General features: G+C 49.2%; 2 protein-coding genes across 3 annotated transcripts; one reads left to right on the top strand and one right to left on the bottom strand.

Annotated features, from left to right (window-relative positions):
* The first annotated feature begins 3008 nt into the window (after positions 1-3008).
* EGR2 (early growth response 2) lies at positions 3009-9513 on the top strand. Of its 2 annotated transcripts, none has more exons than XM_047824353.1 (3): positions 3009-3051; positions 5503-5711; positions 7033-9513. In XM_047824353.1, exons 2-3 carry the CDS (start codon positions 5543-5545, stop codon positions 8283-8285), a joined length of 1422 nt encoding a protein of 473 aa, XP_047680309.1. In that variant the 5' UTR covers positions 3009-3051; positions 5503-5542; the 3' UTR covers positions 8286-9513. The 2 variants fall into 2 exon arrangements, with proteins under 2 accessions (XP_047680309.1, XP_047680310.1); XM_047824354.1 differs by lacking the exon at positions 3009-3051 and adding an exon at positions 4724-5502 and having other exon boundaries at positions 5603-5711.
* Positions 9514-13682: 4169 nt separating this feature from the next.
* Positions 13683-16241, bottom strand: ADO (2-aminoethanethiol dioxygenase). Its single transcript, XM_047824315.1, has one exon. It carries the CDS (start codon positions 15936-15938, stop codon positions 15126-15128), a length of 813 nt encoding a protein of 270 aa, XP_047680271.1. The 5' UTR covers positions 15939-16241; the 3' UTR covers positions 13683-15125.
* Positions 16242-18870: the final 2629 nt, after the last annotated feature.

Genomic DNA, 18870 nt, shown 5'->3' with positions numbered 1-18870 from the left:
TATTGAGAAATAGACAACTAAGGAATGTTATTTCATTAAGACTGTCACTAAAACATAATACTGATGTCAATAAGCACTTCTGTATATGTTCTTTCTTCTTGCTAAAATCTTGTTGGCATGTTCTCATTCCTTTGCAGAAGTTGAGTGGTAAAAAAAATCTCAAATGTTAAAATTATAATGCCATTGTCATTAGTCAGAAAAGATAATGGCAGAGAAAAAGGAGAGACCCTGAGAGGTTAAAGAGAGGCTTCCAAGGAGTCTGCTTGTATTGGCTGCCCTCAGTTCCACTGCACTAGGTATGGAAGGCGGCCTGGAGGTTTCCACCCACGCTGGACTTTCTTTATTCCGGAAATATGCTTTGCTCCTCCCACCTTGGGGCCTTTCAACACCTGCTCTTTCTCCTGGGAATGCTCTATCCATTGACCTTTCCTCAGTCATTGCTCATCCTTCAGACCTTGGTTCAGAGAAGCCTTCCTCAACCTTCCAGACTCGATTGGGTTCTTTGTCCTTTTCCTTCATTGGGGTCAAATATTGCCATTGTTTGCAATTGTATATTTGTGTGATTGACTGCAAGCAGGCCTGATTTTAGGCACCACTGTATGCGCAAGATTTGGCATAGCACTTGATACATAGTAGATGTTCAAGAAGTTGACTCACCCTTTAGTATGAACTGAGCATCCCCTGCTTAAGCCAGTGCAGCCGCTGCTGGCCGCTGCTACAAAATAAAATCATAGGGGTCTTATTTCCTCCTCTCCAGGTTATTTGTGCCAACAGAACACAATTACGGTTGCACACTGGACTGGTGTGAAGCAATGCTTCTGTCAGGCTTCACAACAGCTCTGATTGACATAATCTGGGCTTGGTTTATAAACTCTGAGATTACCAGATGCCCAGTGAGATGCTGAATGTAGAGAACCATTTATCAGTTTGCTCAGCACACAGGGGCACCTTTAAGAAAGGCGTGGCTGGATGGCAGAGTTGCCATTAGCCTGATTTTCATTGAGATGCACATGCCCTATGCCATTCGAGTTCGGATCCATAATGTCCTGTGTGTCCACAGTTCCGGGCAATTCTGACACTCTGTTTCCCACTCCAGAGCAGTATCAGAATAGAAGTGAATTAAAACGACATCACAATAGGAATAACCTCTACTGATGTTACACATGTTTCTTAATAAACCAAAATTCAAATCTTAACACATTATTTGTGATATGCCTTATGGCTGATTTTGATTCTCAGTCCACATCATGGGGAAAAAGCTGGAAGCCACGTACAGAAGAGTCTCAGGGCTGGCCAGAAGCCTCAAGCTGTCACCCTTGCTCCCATCTAATCCCCCCCTCGCAGGGGCAAGTCTACTAAATGTTCCTCTCTTTCCTTTCTCTTTTACTTTTTGGGTTTGGAATTCAGGACAAAGCAAATCAGAAACTGGTATTAATAACCCTGACTCATCTTGGAGTGCCCCGTTTACTTGGGCATTTTGACAACTCTGTTTTCAAGAAAGGCATTGGTTTTTTCAGGGTTTTTTGTTTTTGTTTGTGTTTGGAAACTTAAGGATCAGTGCATTTGCAACGGTTGGCTCTTTCAGTTTTTTGATCAGAATAAGTTCAAGTGCTTAAAAGTAGAGACCATGGTACATCTCTGTATTCAACTGCCACATTCCCCCTTCCTTCCTCACTCTCCTCCCCAGCACAGTACAGAACTCTGTAAACACCTTCGGAGTTTTTATTGTCTCTACCTCCTTGTTTTCTCACTGACTCCCTCCAGGAAGGATACTGTGGGGTTGACTTCTCCTATTACAGGGCCTATTAGTATGCTGGCTTTGTGCCAACCCAGTTACTCCATCCATAACACAGTCTGGAGAGCCCAAGAACTCAAATTCTGCCTTCACCCCGGGGAGGGGTGTATGTCCCTGACAGTCGTGCAGCCCTTGCCCGTTGAAAGCCCTGACCTCAGCTTTCCTCTCCTCAGAAATGCCAAAGAAAAGAGATGAAGTTGGCGAAGGTGACCTGTTTCTGCTCTAGTGGGCGGAACCAGGCTTTCAATCCTCAAAGAGTTGTTCCCCTTCCGGAACGGGCTTTTCCTGAGAGAATGATGTAGCGACCAAGAGCACTGTACTTGGAGTCAGAAGATCCGGTTTCAAGTTTGGATTCCACCACTCATCACTTTAGGCAAGTCACGTTAGCTTTCTTATTACCTACCGCAGAGTGGCTGGCTTGAAGTGAATGTACCTAGACTTCGTTCCCTTATTACTCTTTTAAAAAGAAGAAAAAGAAGAAGGTGGTTACAGGAAGTATCTACTGACCGGTTTCCAGCAGCGGTTCAGGGACGGCCTCCCAGGACTGGCCCCAGGCACCCTCCCGGGAGCCTGCCCAGCCTCGCTGCGATTATTGGTTGCCCTGCCCCAGTCAACCCCAGGCCCACCGCGGCCCTGACACCCAGCTCGGAAGTGGGGTGTGAGTTGTTAGAAAGCTCCGAATAATTCCAGAGGGTCAGTCACTCCCACTTACTGTAAAGTGCTTGCCAGACGGGCCAGGCAAGCCCACCTCTCCTCGGTGGGGCCCCCTTCCCCAAAGTCAGCCTCCTCCTTCGGGAACGTAGCAGCCGAGGACCGCAAAGCTCCCCTAGGCGCGGGCCGTCCCCAGCCTGAGTCCTGCCCTCCGCGCACAGCTCTGCCTGCACTCGGGCGTCCAGGAGCTCCCCCTCCGGGCGGCGCGAGGTGACCGCCGGCAGGGTTGGCAGCAGCGCCCACTGCGGGGCGGCCCCGAAGACTAGCCCGCCCGCCAGCCCATGTGCGTGGAGAGGAGCGAAGCTCTAGCAGTCGCCGGGCCCGCGCCTGCTGCGTGTGGGTGCCTCACCTCGGAGGCCGGCGGGGGCCGTAACCCGAGTCCCGCTGCCAGGAACTACATTTGCATAATTTGGCTCCCCCCCCCCCTTTCGGATTCAAGGCTGGAGATGCGAGTCGGGCTCCCCTCCGAGGCGTCGTCTTGCCGGTGGTCAGCGCGGGGGCCGCGGGACCGGCCCGAGCGCAGGCGGAGCGGGCTGGCGCACGTGGTAAGAGCGCAGCTTTCTTTCTTTTTCTTTTTTACGAATGGGACTTTGCACGTTTATGCCGAGGGTGGGGTATCTACAAGGGCGCCAACCTCGCCGCGATTTTCTTTCTTTCTCTTTTTATCTCCAATTGGAAAAGAGCGCACAGTGAGAGTGACAAACTTTACCAAAATTTTACTGGGCGTTTGAAGTCCGGAAGGTGGCCGGCCGTCGGAGAAGATTTCACGGCGGGCAGGGGGAAACGTGACCCTTGGGTGGAGAAGCAGAGCCCGCTCCCAGTCGCCCCCGGACCCTGACGGCCGCGCGCGGGGCCGGGTGAGAGCGGGCCGGCTGCGGCGGCGGCCGCGGCAGGTGAGCGGCGGCGGGAGAGCCGCCTGCAGCGCCGCGCTTCCTCCACGGCGTGGCGTCGTGGCTCTCGCCCGCGCGGGCCCCCACGAGGCTGCGGCCGTCCCGGGCCGGGGGCGGGAAAGGGCCGGGCCGGGCCAGGCCCTAGAGGCTGCCCCCGCTCTCCATCCCAGGTCGTGGTGGCTTTGGGCGGTACAGAGAGCCAGGCAGGAGGCGGTGCGCCGGCTCGGGCACCTGGGACCAGCATCCCGCGGAGCCCGGGCCAAGCCCGGAGCGCTCCGGCTATGGACCGGGAGGCAGGAGCGGTGCGTGCAGCGAGCCAGAACCCACCGCTGTCTGGACCTCTGAAAAGTTTTAAAAAATTGCTTTGAGAACTAACCAGAAAGGTTTCCATCGGGGTCAGTGTTTTTTGTTTGTTTGTTTGTTTGTTTGTTTGTTTTTTTGTTTTTACTCGAAAAGGGAAACGCGTGTGGGGTCATGGCGGCCTGAAATTGGCATTAGCGACGCTGTTTGCTGTCCCTCAGGACCTCGCTGAGCTCACCGAGGTGGCTCTTGGCGAGGCAAAGCAAGAAGATTCTTCCAAATGTGCGTGTTGTGGAGTAGGGCTCGGGTGAGGGCAGGGCGCACTTCCCGAGAGTGTAGGCTTTCGGGGGTCGGGGGTCGCGGTGGCGGCCATACGGCCGGAGAAGGTGAGGGGGAGTGTCTTGGCAGAGCATCCTGTCCGGCAAAGCCCAGCGCCCGCTCGGCGGGGCGGGCGCCCCGGCGCGCTGTCAACAGGGAGGTGTGTAGCGTAAGGTGTGCGAGTGGGTGTGTGAAGAAGGCAGCGGGGGCGGGAGTGTGTGTAGCGGAAGTGGAGCGTGTGTGAGTGTAGCAGTGTGTGTGTGTGTGTGCGTGCGTGGCGGGGCAGGGTGAGTGTCCAAGCCTCCATCTGGACGCCCCCACACAGCCGACCGCCCAGACGCGCCGGGAAGGGCGCCCGCTCCGCGCAGCAGCTGAAGGGGGGTGGGGAGCGCGCGGGCAGAGGAAGGGGGGTGTCTCCGGCTGAGGATTTCTCTCGAAGCTCGCCGCAGTTATTCTGTTCTTCCTAGGGTCTACCCCCACCAGCCCCCAAGGTGCCCGAAATACTTAAACAAACAAACAACCCCAAACCTGTTCCGTTTTCGCTCCTGTATAAATAGAACAGACTTTCCAAAAAAGCAATACCGCATTCACTCTTATCACCAGCCACTTCTTTCCACCAAGTAATTCAGAAAAAAGCAGTCAGCTTCCGTGAATGCATGCAGCTTTTTTTTTTTTTCTTCGCTGCCTCCTTTTGCTTGCGGTTTTGAGTTGCCAAGAAAGTGAGTAGGGGTTTGACTGTAGTGTCTCGGCTCCGCTCGGTTTCTTTCCGAAGTTTAATTTTCCGGAATGGCTCCCAAACAAGGGCTGGGGAGGCGGAGCCGCCGGCACCGGATCTTCGCCTTTTTTGGAAAGCCTCGGAGAACCGGAATTCCTCCCCGCTCCGGGAGGCAGCGCCGCAGCTAGGACCCGCGCGCTCTTCCCCCGTGGCCTGAGCCGGACTCGCGGGGCGCCGGCTCCCCGCTAGGCTCGGCTCCCTGGACCGGACTGCGGCTCGGCCTGCGCGTCCTAGACCCCCGCGATTCCCCGCGGTCTGAGAGCCGGGAGTCGCGAGCCCGGCGGAGTCCGCGCTGCCGAGACCGTATGCAAATCGGCCATGTGACGGCAAGAAGCCGCCTGGCCCAGCCCTGTTCCTCAGTCCATATATGGGCAGCGACGTCACGGGCATTGAGAACCTGCCCATAAATACTTACAGCAACACTTTCCGTCTAACCGAGAGAGCAGCAATTGATTAATAGCTCGGCGAGGGGACACACTGACTGTTATAATAACACTACACCAGCAACTCCTGGCTTCCCAGCCGGAACACAGGAGAAGAGTCAGTGGCAAATAGTCATTTTTCTTCTTAGAAAAACAGCAACTTGTTTTGCTAGTTTTATTTCTGTTGGATTTTTTTTTTTTTGTGGTTGCTTTTAAGTGTGGAGGGCAAAAGGAGGTACCAACTTAGACTCAGTCCAATCCCTCTCCAAAACGGCTTCTCTGACACTCCAGGTAGAGAGGGAGTTGGGTCTCCAGGTTGTGCGAGGAGCAAATGATGACCGCCAAGGCCGTAGACAAAATCCCAGTAACTCTCAGTGGTTTTGTGCACCAGCTGTCTGACAACATCTATCCGGTGGAGGACCTCGCCGCCACGTCGGTGACCATCTTCCCCAATGCCGAACTGGGAGGCCCCTTTGATCAGATGAACGGAGTGGCCGGAGGTAAGCCCCATGTCCCCTTCGCGGGCCGGGACCCAAGCGGCTCGAAAGTGGTGGGTGGGGTACGGTGCGTGTGCAGGACTTGGAGGAGAGGGTTGGGTGCGAGGTAGATGGTGTTGACTGAACGGGATGCAGGAGGAGCCCGCGGGAGCAAGGACCAGATCGCTGGAGCTGGGCGCGCGGGCAGATGCACCAGGTCGTCAGCGAGCGGGCGGGCGTGCGCCGCGGCGCGCCCAGCCCCCTGCGGGCGCAGGGATAAGAGTAGAAGAGGTGCCCCAGCAGGCTTGTGCTGGCCCTTGGGCCGGCGGAATCTCGGCCTTTCCTCTCCCGGGGCAGGGACAAAGTGACGGGAAAGTTCGGGGCTCCGGAGGAGAGCTGAGAGCCGAGCGGCGGCGAAGCGCCAGAGGAAAGCGTCCGCCGCTCCCTCCCGGGCAGACCCGACCCAGGGAAAATCTCCGAGCGCGTTCCGGGTGCGGCCAGAAGGAGCGCCCCCACCTGCGCGCCGCCCGCCAAGTTGAGGGGGTTGGCGAGGCGGGAAGGAGGAGGAGGAGGTGGAGGGCGGGCAACGGCGGGAAGCAGCCCCCCGGTGGCGAAGGAGGCCCGCGGGGGCACCGGAGCCGCTGGTTTCCTTGGCGATGCAGTGGAAAGTGGTCTCCCGCGGCCCCCGCTCCTTCCTCGAAGCTCCGCCACCGGCCTCGGGCTAGGGCGTGCGGGTGTTGGGCATGGCCGGGAAGGTTGGAAGGGAAAGGAAACCTATAGATTCCTCCCACTGCAGAGCCCCATACCCTCCAGCAGCCGTCAGCTGTAGCGCAGCGGGAGAGGGAGGGACGGAAGCGCCGGGGATGGGGAGCATCCAGGAAATCTCTGATCTCTTTCTCAGGCTCCCCTCTTGGGCGGCACTGGCTGGGATCAGTCTTCTGGTTAGGGTCTGCCCTGGAGCCCCAGCCGTGGGACCCCCAGGCAAAGGAGAGGCAGAGAAGTTCCAGGCAGATGGGGAATTTTTAATATTGTTGTTGCTATTATTGGGTGTTTTTATTGGGGAGGAGAGCCACAGATGGTTGTGTGGGGGGGTTGGGAGTAGTTCATCCTGCTTTTCTGGAGGTAGTTTGAGTCCTAGACTGTCATTGGCTGCCACAGTGGGATCCTGGGCTACCCTCTTCTTACTGTCCCCTAGGCTTCAATTTTTCCACCTGTTGGGCTTTGCCCCAGCTCTACTATGCTAGAATCCTGGGCTTTGGGAATGGACCTGTGTGAGAGTGGGTGAGAAGGGATTCTTGGCTGCATTCTCATTGCTCCACCTCCATTCTTTCTTTTCCCTCCCCAGATGGCATGATCAACATTGACATGACTGGAGAGAAGAGGTCCTTGGATCTCCCATATCCCAGCAGCTTTGCTCCTGTCTCTGCACCTAGAAACCAGACCTTCACGTACATGGGCAAGTTCTCCATTGACCCCCAGTACCCTGGTGCCAGCTGCTACCCAGAAGGCATCATCAATATTGTGAGTGCAGGCATCCTGCAAGGGGTTACCTCCCCAGCTTCGACCACAGCCTCGTCCAGCGTCACCTCTGCCTCCCCCAACCCACTGGCCACAGGACCCCTGGGTGTGTGCACCATGTCTCAGACCCAGCCTGACCTGGACCATCTCTACTCTCCACCGCCACCACCTCCTCCTTATTCTGGCTGCGCAGGAGACCTCTACCAGGACCCCTCGGCATTCCTGTCAGCAGCCACCACCTCCACATCCTCCTCCCTGGCCTACCCACCGCCTCCTTCCTACCCCTCCCCTAAGCCAGCCACGGACCCGGGTCTCTTTCCCATGATCCCGGACTATCCTGGATTCTTCCCATCACAGTGCCAGAGAGACCTACATGGTACAGCTGGCCCAGACCGCAAACCCTTTCCCTGCCCCCTGGACTCCTTGCGAGTCCCTCCTCCACTCACTCCGCTCTCCACCATTCGCAACTTTACCCTGGCAGGTCCCAGTGCTGGGGCCGCGGGGCCAGGGGCCAGTGGAGGCAGTGAGGGACCCCGGCTGCCCGGCAGCAGCTCGGCAGCAGCCGCTGCCGCCGCCTATAACCCGCACCACCTGCCGCTGCGGCCCATTCTGAGGCCTCGCAAGTACCCCAACAGGCCTAGCAAGACCCCAGTGCATGAGAGACCCTACCCGTGCCCAGCAGAAGGCTGTGACCGGCGCTTCTCCCGCTCTGATGAGCTGACCAGACACATCCGCATCCACACGGGACACAAACCCTTCCAGTGTCGGATTTGCATGCGCAACTTCAGCCGCAGTGACCATCTCACTACTCACATCCGCACCCACACTGGAGAGAAGCCCTTTGCCTGTGACTACTGCGGCCGCAAGTTTGCCCGGAGTGACGAGAGGAAGCGCCACACCAAGATCCACCTGAGACAGAAGGAGCGCAAAAGCAGTGCGCCTTCCTCATCCGTGCCAGCTGCCTCCGCAGCCTCTTGCACTGGAGGCACGCAGGCTGGGGGGGCCCTATGCAGCAGCAACAGTGGCACTATCGGCGGCGGGTCCCTCGCCCCTTGCTCCTCTCGGACCCGGACACCTTGAATGAGACTCAGGCTGACACACCAGCTCCTTGAGGCCCCGGAGGCCCTTCGTCCACTGGTCCACTTCAACTGCACAACAAACACTACCACCCTTTCCTGCCCCCCTCTCCCTTCCTGGGCGAAGGGCCTTGGTGGAGCCCAGCACTGCCCCCTTTTCACTTAGAAACAGGTCCTTCCTAAAACTTAGCCCACTTTAGTGTCTCTTAGGTGGGTTGACTATCACCCTAAGATAATGGGGAGGTGCAGAAGGGTGTTGGGTGGGGTCCCTGGCCTAGAGGGCTGAGGCCTGACCCTGCTTTAAAGGGTTGTTTGACTAGGTTTTGCTTCCCTTCTCTCATATCTTGTCCCATTACAGGTTTTGACTCTGGATGTCAGAGTTGATTTGAGACTTTTTCTACAATAGTAGGTTGGGAGATGCTGATCCCTTCAGGTGGGGGCAGCAAAAAGAAGCAAAGCTGATGTGCACTTTATGGCTTGGGACTGATTTGGGGATGCTGTACAGTGAATGAAGCATGGCCTTTATGCTGCATTCTGTGGCCCTAGAACAGTGAATCAAAGCTTATCTAGTCGTTCCAACCCTTTAAGCAATATGTATTATAAACTCAGAGAACGGAAGTGCAATGTGATGGGAGGGACATAGCAATATCTGCTCCTTTTTGAGTTGTTTGAGAAGTGTAAAGACTATTTTTTCAGTGTATATCCACTCAGATTTTGTGTATTTTTGATGTGCACTGTTCTCCAAGTTCTGAACCTTCGGGAAAAAAAGCATTTATGATCTCCTGAAATGAGTCAGAGATTAACTTATTTAAAGGGGATGTACATATATTCTCTGAAACTAGGATGCATGCAGTTGTGTTGGAAGTGTCCTTGGTGCCTTGTGTGATGTAGACAATGTTAAAGGGTCTGCATGTAAATGGGTTGCCTTACTATGGAAAAAAAAAATCACTCCCTGGGTTTAGTATGGCTGTATATTTCTGCCTATTAATATTTGGATTTTTTTTTTTAGAAAGTATATTTTTGTATGCTCTGTTTTGTGACTTAAAAGTGTTACCTTTGTAGTTGAATTGCAGATAAGAATGTAAATAATATTACTGGAGCTGACTTGTTTGGTTATTAGCTCTTAATAGTTGTGGAAATAGAAATGATTTATTCTAATGCAAAACCACTAACCGAAATTCAGATAATGGATGGTTTATGACTATAGTGTAAATAAATACTTTTCAACAATATTTTTGCTGCAGAAATCGTTGATGAAAGATTTACTTGGTGGGAGTTCAAAAGTTATCCAGTGCTTTGACCAAGCTAGGATCTCCCAGGTTTTCTTTGCTGGCCTTTCAACACCAGCCCTCTCACCCCCCAAGCAATCTCCATTCATAATCAAATGCTAGCGTCCGGGGATTTCCCCCATGCATTAGTGTAAAAGTGGGGAGGCGTTGTTTTGACTCATTGTTCCGTCCTCTCTAACAGCCTATAGCTTCTCTCGACTCCTGAGTGGGCTCCGGAAAATAAATACTTACAAACAAGTGCCCACTCGGAGACTACACATTTGTGGCTGCTTTCAGAACTCTGACCAAGGCCAGGAACTCAGACGAGATGTGGCTTTGTGGAAAGTGTGGTGGCGTGGTCAAGCTGGAAATGACTTTTAGGTTCCAGGATTAGTCTCATGACCACAGAAAACTTTTTGAAAAATGCTATCGCCTCTTCAGATCAAAAATGCACTCAGACACTGCTGAAAACAGCATTCATGGTTTGCCAAAGGAATTACCCCAGGACTCATTTCTCTCTAGTCTTCTCTCCCTGGTTGCCCCTATTTGGAAGGATCACTAACCTGCCATATGTTTGGTGGGCCTAGAGACTATCAAAATACCCAGCTCATTAGATAAAATAGTTGCACACCAGCTTAATAAAATCTCAAAGAAAGACATTCTGAATCAAATAGGCAAATACGGTTCTCCATTTTACTTGATAATAGTTTGCAAAAGAATACTCTATAGGGTTCATTTTACTGTGAGCCTTTTGTAGCAATTTTAAAATATAAATTTCACCAAGAAAGAGTTATCTACCTGTCATACAAAGCAAATGGGTTGGGCCTCTATGAAGAATTGGGCCTCAATATCATTGAAGTTCACCCATTGCTTCTGGATCCTCACATAAGTATAACATGTTGGAGCAGAAACTGTTCAGCTGTATCATCTGAAAACTGTCATCTGTCCTTTGCCACTGTCAGCCTCCTTCATATGTGGTCGGTAATTGGCCTGTATTTTAGAACAGCAGACAGCAAGTAACTACTCCTCAAAACTTTTTGCTCTTCAGAGGGCTGGAATTTTTAGATCTAAACTTGTGGAGGTAATTAATCCTTTTATTTCCTCTCTTTCTGTATTTCAAAGATGCAGAATACCTCTTTCAGTAACTACTAAATAGAAATTTTCTAAACCCCAGTGCCAGATTGTTCTAGTGACTGATGTTATTCCATTAGATTCATATTTCGTAGTTTGTCAGCTTATTATCATCCTTGCTTGGCTAATTTTGTCAAAACATGTATACAACAATGCCACATTTTGGTAATTGTGTTTTAATGAATACTCTCCTCCTAGCAAAATTTCGTAATATTAAAATACAGTAATTTGTCCTGCCAACTTAAATTTCAGAACACCTTCAATCAAGATAATGTAAACAATTGTTCACAAAGCGGGACTAAAATAGCTTTTTAAGAAGTCCTTTTTAAAAGAATAAGTTAATGTTAATTAAATGTATTTTGATGATAGTCAAATTGGTTACATAATCACTTTCACCTTGAGGTGGGCTTGGTGAAGAGACAACATACCATGAGGAACATATCTTGGTGTTTTTTCAGAGACAGCTTGGTGGCTTTTACTTCTTGATTTTAACATGTTAGGTCAATCTTTCACCAGATTTCACTCTCAGCTTGCAACATTCAGGGTACTTTCATCCAGGTGTTTCATTTTTTACTTTGCTCAAGAAATAAAGTATATAAAGCTAAGTCTGATCCTTCTTATATTCAGTATGCCTTATTGAACAGTATTTCTGATAGTAAACCTGTTTAAAAATAAACTTCTGGAGAATAAGTAGGTCTATTAAACTAAACAAGGTTTTCAATTATTCATAAATGAGTGTATTTAAGTATCAATTGCTAATGAAATTAAGCCAAATTGTTTGGTATATATTGAAAATGGCTGTAGTGATATTTTAACTGTCCCTGATATATGTATGTGTGTGTGTGTGTGTGTGTGTGTGTGTGTATAGAATGGTCAGCATCATCAAGTACCTAAAATGCTGCCAAACTATAATTAAACAAACTTTACAGAAAAAGACAAATATTTAAGTCCAAACATCCTTTCCTTCATGGATAAAAGTATTTTTCTTTTCTTGCACTATTTTCTTTAGGTTAAACATAAAGGGGAACTATTTTCTGTTGTAGCAAAATAACATGATTCCACATTAATTTCAGATGTGTTTTCAATCAGATTGTTTCAAAAAGCTCACAAAGAAATGGACTATGTAAGTTTCTACTACTTGGACTTTGGAATCTGCAGAAAGCCACCAGTTTTCAGTACAACATAATCTTATAGAATGAATGTTTAATAGTAATTGGACATCATAGTATTTTTCATTTTGCAATAATCAAATAAGATTTACCTCTTTAACAATTTCAAACATGCTTTTATTTTCCATAAGTACACCGATTTTAATTTCTGGATCTGAAGATTCAGTATGTAGGGGGCTTAACAAAGGATTGCCTTGACAGTAGATGCTTCATTACACTGAAATAATCAGTGGTTGGTTTCTGTTTGTAACCTGGCTCTCAGAATTCAGATGAAGAGGGTTACAGGAGTGGCACTACCCTCAGGTTAGAGTTGAATAGTAATGGGCTGAACCCTGAATTAAAGACATATTGCTTCTACGTTGAGCAGTAGAGCTAGCGCACAAGATACAAAGTCATTTGGAATCAGTAACAGTCTACCTGAGATGCCAAGGCAGAGGCATCTACAAGGGGACAATGAAAAAGGAGGAATAAAAGGTGTGGACTCTGGAAGAATTTAACAGCTATTAGCCTTGAAAGTTCAGAGAACCCACTCCCGTTGACAACTAGTACTTTAAAAATGGGCCCATGATTTTCATTAACAAACAGCAGTTAGTGTAACCTCAATCCACGTGAATCAGGCTTAGTAAAAAAAATCAATTCTCAGAGTAGTAGGTAGGTACACAATACACACCATTAATAAAACTGGCTTTTGATACATCAGGGAATTAAAATGCTTTGGAAGTATTGAGACAGACTTCTCACTCGGGAGAGGCAATTATTGCGTTTGTTATTCAACAGGAAAGTGATCAGTATCATTGTGCTCATCAGTCTGTGTAGGGGAAGACGACTTTTCTCCTCAATCGTTACTAAAATAGTCTGTATCGCAGTAATATATGGAAACGCAATAGCAGCACATGAAGTCAGTCATGACGAAGTTTAAGCACAGAGGTGCCAGGTTTTGCTGCACGACATTTTGTCTTTGTAGTAAGAATATTCTTCTTAGTGGCTAAAACAAGTTCTGTTTTCACCATTAATTTACTCAATATATTAGTGAACCACAAGTTTCACTGTCCTTACTGAACTAAATTAGAGAGATACCATATTGCTATTTTGGCCTGCAACAATTTCAGTTCTTTTGAAAAGCACCTTAGTTTTTTTTCATTCAGCTTGTTTGCACTTGAGAACTTTAAAACTTTTCACAATAAAGTTTGGAAAAACAATTCCTTCTTGCTTACTGTTCTATTGCTAGAATGTTTTTGTAGTTTTAATGCATTCTAGGGTGTATTATAGCATATAACATCACTGTCAATTTTATAAATTCATCAACTTTTTGCTATAATTCAGAACGGGTAGGCATGTGATTGATAACCACATTCATTACTGTGCTATTAAAAAACCCATTTTGTGAACATTTTTCTAAGAAAATCATCATTTGCATATCTAGGATTTAGTTTTAAATTGAATGGCATTATGAACTGCTTCAAACTGCCCCGAGGCATATTAAACTATAGCATCATGTGAAGCCACCATAAAACGTTAGCAACCTTGGAGGAAAGGCTTGGCATTATGCCTGTTTCAGGTTTTACAAGGGTGGCATTTCACATGGAATAAGCGTCTTTTTTGTTTAAAAAAAAATCAAGAATTTGCTTTCTTAATCTATTTAAAAAATTGGGAACAAATATTCCTTCACTCTGGGCCACAGTAACCCAGTATGCATAAAGAGGCAAAGGCACATACTGTCTCTCCAGTGTCAACACTTTCCACCAATAGCAAGTCTCCCTTTATTACATACAGACCTTAGAACTCGATTGCCATTTGGGCAAGTCAATCAAGAGGGCTTAGACAACAGCTGGGCAGATTTTAATGTGTTTATTTCTACAGTTTGTTTTTATTAAAAGTGTTGTGAAAAAGGAATCCTATAAATAGTAAAAAGAGGGAAACAATAGTGCTCCATAGCCTGAAGCAAACGGTGTAAATACATTTGTAAACAAGGTAAAGTTGCTGAGCTTACCGAAAGGACAAAAATAAAACTAGTTACAGATAGCACAACTGTTTAAGAGGTTGGTTAGTGTTTTGTCCCTCGTTCTGGTGCCCTAAAATGGCCAGCAGTATAGGTAATTCTCTATTTTGTAGCCTTGATCATGTGTGCCTTCTCTCTTCCTATAGAAACCACACCAGATGAAGCAAGCTCTGGCTCACTACTGTTGGGAGAACACTGCCATCAAAACAACACAGCTGGAACCAGCAGCCTTCTGGAACATTAGAGCTCCTGAGAATTTGAAACAGTCATCAACATTTTTCTCTATTTTTGCAGGAAAATACTGGAAGTAAACAGGGGCATGGAATTCAACAACTGGCTAGAAGTGTTTTACATTCAGTTGTTTGGAAGCATGGCGATTCAGCTCCTTTGAATCTTCTGGTTAGAAAACTCAGAATTAAACTATCACCTCTTAAAGCTCACGAAGACCCTCCCCCCAAAATGAAAAAAGTCCTTTGAAGGTAATATAGTTTTTGCATTAAAGGTGAATCTGCAATAAGAAATCTGCTTAACTCCCAGATCTGGAGACTCAAGGGGACAATAAGCTCTAAGTGATCATCTGTCACTGAGATATGCAGGCGCTGGATTTCTTGGTAGATGCTTCCAGAGTAAACCAGATGTGGCTACCGGGCAAGAGGAGGAAAGAAAACAAATCTTGTCCTCTACATGCATAGTTATGTTTTGGGGGTGATACTCCAACTCTGGAAAAATGATCTAATTTTCACTTTACATAGTAGCTCATCTTGTTAAACCTAGTTTTTACCAGTGACTTGAACTAAAAACAATTCAAACCACTGGGTCATGCAATCAATAAATTAGAATTATAACAGTAAGGAGTAAAAGGGACATAGGTGGAAAACAAATCCTATTTACCCGGGGTAGGGGGTGTGGGGGCTTTTAGTGTATTTTGTATAGTATAAAGAACAGAGAAAAGACTATTTTCATTATGGCTTTAGGATGGAAGCGCTTCAGATAGTCCCCTGCCCCCCTTTCCCCCAAATCAAAACCCCAATGGCAGTGACAGAGCCAGGAAACAACCTAGTCTACTAGCCTTCCCCGCCCCTTAACCCGACCCCGCGGCTGCACTCCAGTCGCCAGTGCTTCCCACGGCTCCGGAGAAAGCAGCTACAGCCCATTCCAGTAGATCCAAAGCCCAGGCCTGCGGGTAGGGAGAGAGCCCTTATGGTGGGTCGCGGGTAGCCAGGCCCAGATGTGAACAGGGCACGTCTTCGCCCCACGGCAACCGGGCGCTGGCGGCTTCAAGGGAAGACCTTGGGACCTGGATAGGGCTCCCCCTCGCACCAGAAGTCATCGGCTTGAGGGGTCTCCAGGAGCCACACCTCTCGGGGCAGGTCGCAGGCCGAGCCGGAGAGCTCCTTGTCCCTGACAGGCTCCAGCACCCGGTAATAGTGGCAGTCCCGGCCATCGTCCGGGTCATAGGGCGGGGCCAGAATGTCCAGGAAGGCGGCGGGCCCGTCCACAGCGTCGATCTGGTGCAGGTTGTCCTGGTGTGGGGTGAGGACGCAGGGGCCGCTGGCCTCGGTGTACTCGGCCCTCGAGCGCAGCACGCCCAGCCGCACGGCGTCCCGCTCCCGGGCTTTCAGCGGCGGCTCGAACTGCTGCTCTGGCGGCGGGGCCCGTGGCCGCTGCCCGCCGCCCGCCTCCAGCTTGTCCATGCAGCTGATGCGCACGGTGCCGTAGAGCACCTTGAGCATGCCGTGCATGCCCGGGTGGTCATGAAGCGGAATGGACGTGCCGCTCTTGAGCAGGAACACGCCGAGGCTGAAGCCGTCGGTTTCGTAGATGTGCATATAGGTGACCGGTGGTAGGTTGGGCGGCAACGGCTGCACCGGGGCCTTGCGCGGGGCGATGTTCAGGTCCTCCGCGCGGACTTGGGTCAGTAGGTTCTTCAGCTTGCTCAGGTTCTCCGGGAAGCCCTGAGGCATAGGGGCCTCGGAGCCCGGCGCCGCGCCGTGGTCGGAAGCGCTGCGGCAGCCCCCGCTGCCCCGGAAGGTGAGACACGCCTGGCGGGCGATCCGTTGGATCAGGGAGGCCATGTTGTCTCGGGGCATGCTCGGCTGATCCTCTGCGTGTCGAGGCTGGCCCCCGCCGCCCCCTGCTTTCCTCCGCCCCTTGCGGTCTCCGGTGGCCGCCACGGCTGCCAGCAGCCCGGGGCGAAGCGAGAGGCCCCGCAACTACCGGTCTTACGGGCGCGCGGCACCGCTGCCGCCAACCTCAGCAGCCTCGCGCCCGCAACGGCCCGGCGCACCCGCCCCGCGCCTCCGGCGAGCGCGCACGCGCACGACCCACGCGCCGCACTCACGCCAGAGGAGCAGGTACCGGCCGCGCGGACGGTGTAAGGCTTTGCCTTACGCCCGACGTTCCATTCAAGCAGCCCACACCTACGACGGTGGCCGGGCGCGCTGGCCGCCTTACAGAGCATGCTGGGACTTGTAGTCCGATATTACGGTTGAGCTCTGACAGAGTTTCCTTTGCCAGCTGGAAAAGGAAGGATTGGATTTGTTTCTTATAAAGAGCCTTTCTTTAACTGTTTCAAGGTATTTGCTTGTTTGAGAAGAAGGTGAATTGGGACGCAAGAGAAGTAGCCAGTTAACTACAACTCCCGGCATCCTCAGCAGGCCGGAGTGGCGCACTTCCGGCAGCTGGCCTGAGGCGTGGTGGAGGCTCTTGGCCATCGCTAGGAACGGGGCAAGAGGGTCGTTAACCTTTCTGGCGCCGGTCGGCCTGTTCAGCCAGCCAGGGTCGCTCTTCTCTGGCGCCTACCTTTGGGAAGGAGACTGTTGAGTTAACTTCATGTCTTCCTGGCCACCTAGGCAGCACAGTCTACCCACGGGGATTACGGGACAGCACTTTCGTAATTTTCCAAGTTTCTTGGGAGATGAGAGGGTCGAGGCCGTCCCTAGCGATCAGGATTCCTCTGCACAGCCGTCCCCAGCTGTTGTTTGCATCAGGGTGTGATGACGCTGCTCTTCCGGTTAAAGAGCCGGATAGTTTTGCTGGGATTCGAGAGGCCATTTGCTGTGGCCAAGGATTGTGTATACTAAAGGTTATTAAACCATGGTTTGCCTGAGAAGCACCTGGTTGTAAGGGGGAGGTAGGGAGGAGCTTAAAAAAAATACAAATTACTGGTTGTCGTGTAGAAACTGATTCACTAGATGATTCTGGGGCATCTTATGAGAAACAATGGTGTGCGAGAACGAGGCACGCTCTCGATCATCACCTTACCCTGAGTTTAAAATCCTTTTGGGCTTCCAAAGCTAAACATGAGTTTTTTTGCTCATTTTGTAATTATAGTGGTTCCATAAATCCTCTCCAGCTAAAAAAAGGCATGCTTTTTTAGTGGGCTGTGTAACCTATCTAATGAACACTTGATATATGCGAAGCAGTATTATACTATTTAATCCTCATAGCAACTCTTAAAAGATGGGCTCTGTTATTAATCCCAGTTTGCAGATGAGCGGATAAGTTGCTCAAGGATAGTAATCAGCAGGGCCTAATCAGTAGTGAAGAAAAAAGTACAGTTTTACAAAAAAAAAAAAAAAAAAAAAAAGTTTGAGTTGGTATTAAAAGCACTAAATGTGGAGTTAGGAAATTGTTTTTTCCAACCTGTTGTGCTAATAACAAGGTGTATGTTTTAGGCGGATCGTACCCTTTCGGTCCTCAATTTATTTACTTGTAAAGTGTTGGGGTTAGGAGAACAGTCCTTCTGAACACTAGTTGCTCATCAGAAGCCCCTGGGAGCTTTATAAAAATAAAGATTTGGAGGTCATACCCCAGAGATTGTGATACAGAAGAACTCGTGTGAAGCCTAAATTTTTTTTTTTAAAGATGCTATGCAAGTGATTTTTAATTTTCAGCCCAGTTTGAGAATCACTGCTAGATCTGTAAATTCTGAAGCAGTTCTTAATATTTGGTGATTTTGATTAAGACTGATTATTTGCTTTGGAAAGGACTCCTAATATTTGCTTTTCAGATTGCCATGCCATTGTTAAGGTATTTAAATTGTACTGTCAAAGTTCATCATGTAATGAAATCCCATGCAGTCTTTTTCTAAATTTTCTTTTAATATTTATTTTTGAGAGACAGAGACAGAGCGCGAGTGGGGAAGGGGCAGAGAGCCAGGGAGACACAGAATCAGAAGCAGGCTCCAGGCTCTGAGCTGTCAGCACAGAGCTCCACGCAGGACTCAAACCCACAGACTGTGAGATCATGACCTGAGCTGAAGTCGGATGCTTAACTGACTAAGCCACCCAGTCTTTTTCTAAAGTGAGGAATATTTAATTTAAGAGAAAGAATCCCTGTCTTTATTTACAAATCTGGATTTTTATTTACTGGTTTTGCTTTTATTAAGATATAATTAGTGGGAGATATAGATAGACTCGATAGAACTCAGACTTTAGTAACATATAGATGTATTTGATTTTCAAATCTATTACTTCTTGATAGTTACCTATACTTATTTAACTGAAACTCATCTATAAAATGGGATAATAAGAGACATGTGTAGAAATGTCATAGTAGCATATGGAACATAGTAGTTATCCTATAATAGTAGCTATTATTATGGTTTTCAAATGGTTAAAAGCAATTTAAAAAGTAGTTAACACCAATGAATTTAAATAATACTCAGCAAATATTGAGATGGAATTTGACTTGAGAATCAATTTCAAGGTAGAGATAAAAACTTTTTATTGGTTAAACCATTTACCTGGTGATGCCATCTTTCAGGTCCTTGCTATTATTGTTTGGCGAAAGAGTTGAAAATTTTCAAAGACTGGTTGTATCAGAATAACTTGGGGACATTTGTTGAAAGTGCAGATTCCTAGGGGCGCCTGGGTGGCGCAGTCGGTTAAGCGTCCGACTTCAGCCAGGTCACGATCTCGCGGTCCGTGGGTTCGAGCCCCGCGTCGGGCTCTGGGCTGATGGCTCAGAGCCTGGAGCCTGTTTCCAATTCTGTGTCTCCCTCTCTCTCTGCCCCTCCCC

This window comes from Prionailurus viverrinus, chromosome D2 (genome assembly GCF_022837055.1).
Source record: "Prionailurus viverrinus isolate Anna chromosome D2, UM_Priviv_1.0, whole genome shotgun sequence".
Classification (NCBI taxonomy): domain Eukaryota; kingdom Metazoa; phylum Chordata; class Mammalia; order Carnivora; family Felidae; genus Prionailurus; species Prionailurus viverrinus.
The sequence above is the reverse complement of the archived record's forward strand: the minus strand, read 5'-3'. Positions and strand labels throughout refer to the sequence as shown.

Coding starts and splice junctions, on each gene's coding strand:
- EGR2 (XM_047824353.1), top strand. CDS start 5,543: ATGATGACCGCCAAGGCCGTAGACAAAATCCCAGTAACTCTCAGTGGT. Junction 5,712..7,032: donor GATGAACGGAGTGGCCGGAG/GTAAGCCCCATG, acceptor TTCCCTCCCCAG/ATGGCATGATCAACATTGAC.
- ADO (XM_047824315.1), bottom strand. CDS start 15,938: ATGCCCCGAGACAACATGGCCTCCCTGATCCAACGGATCGCCCGCCAG.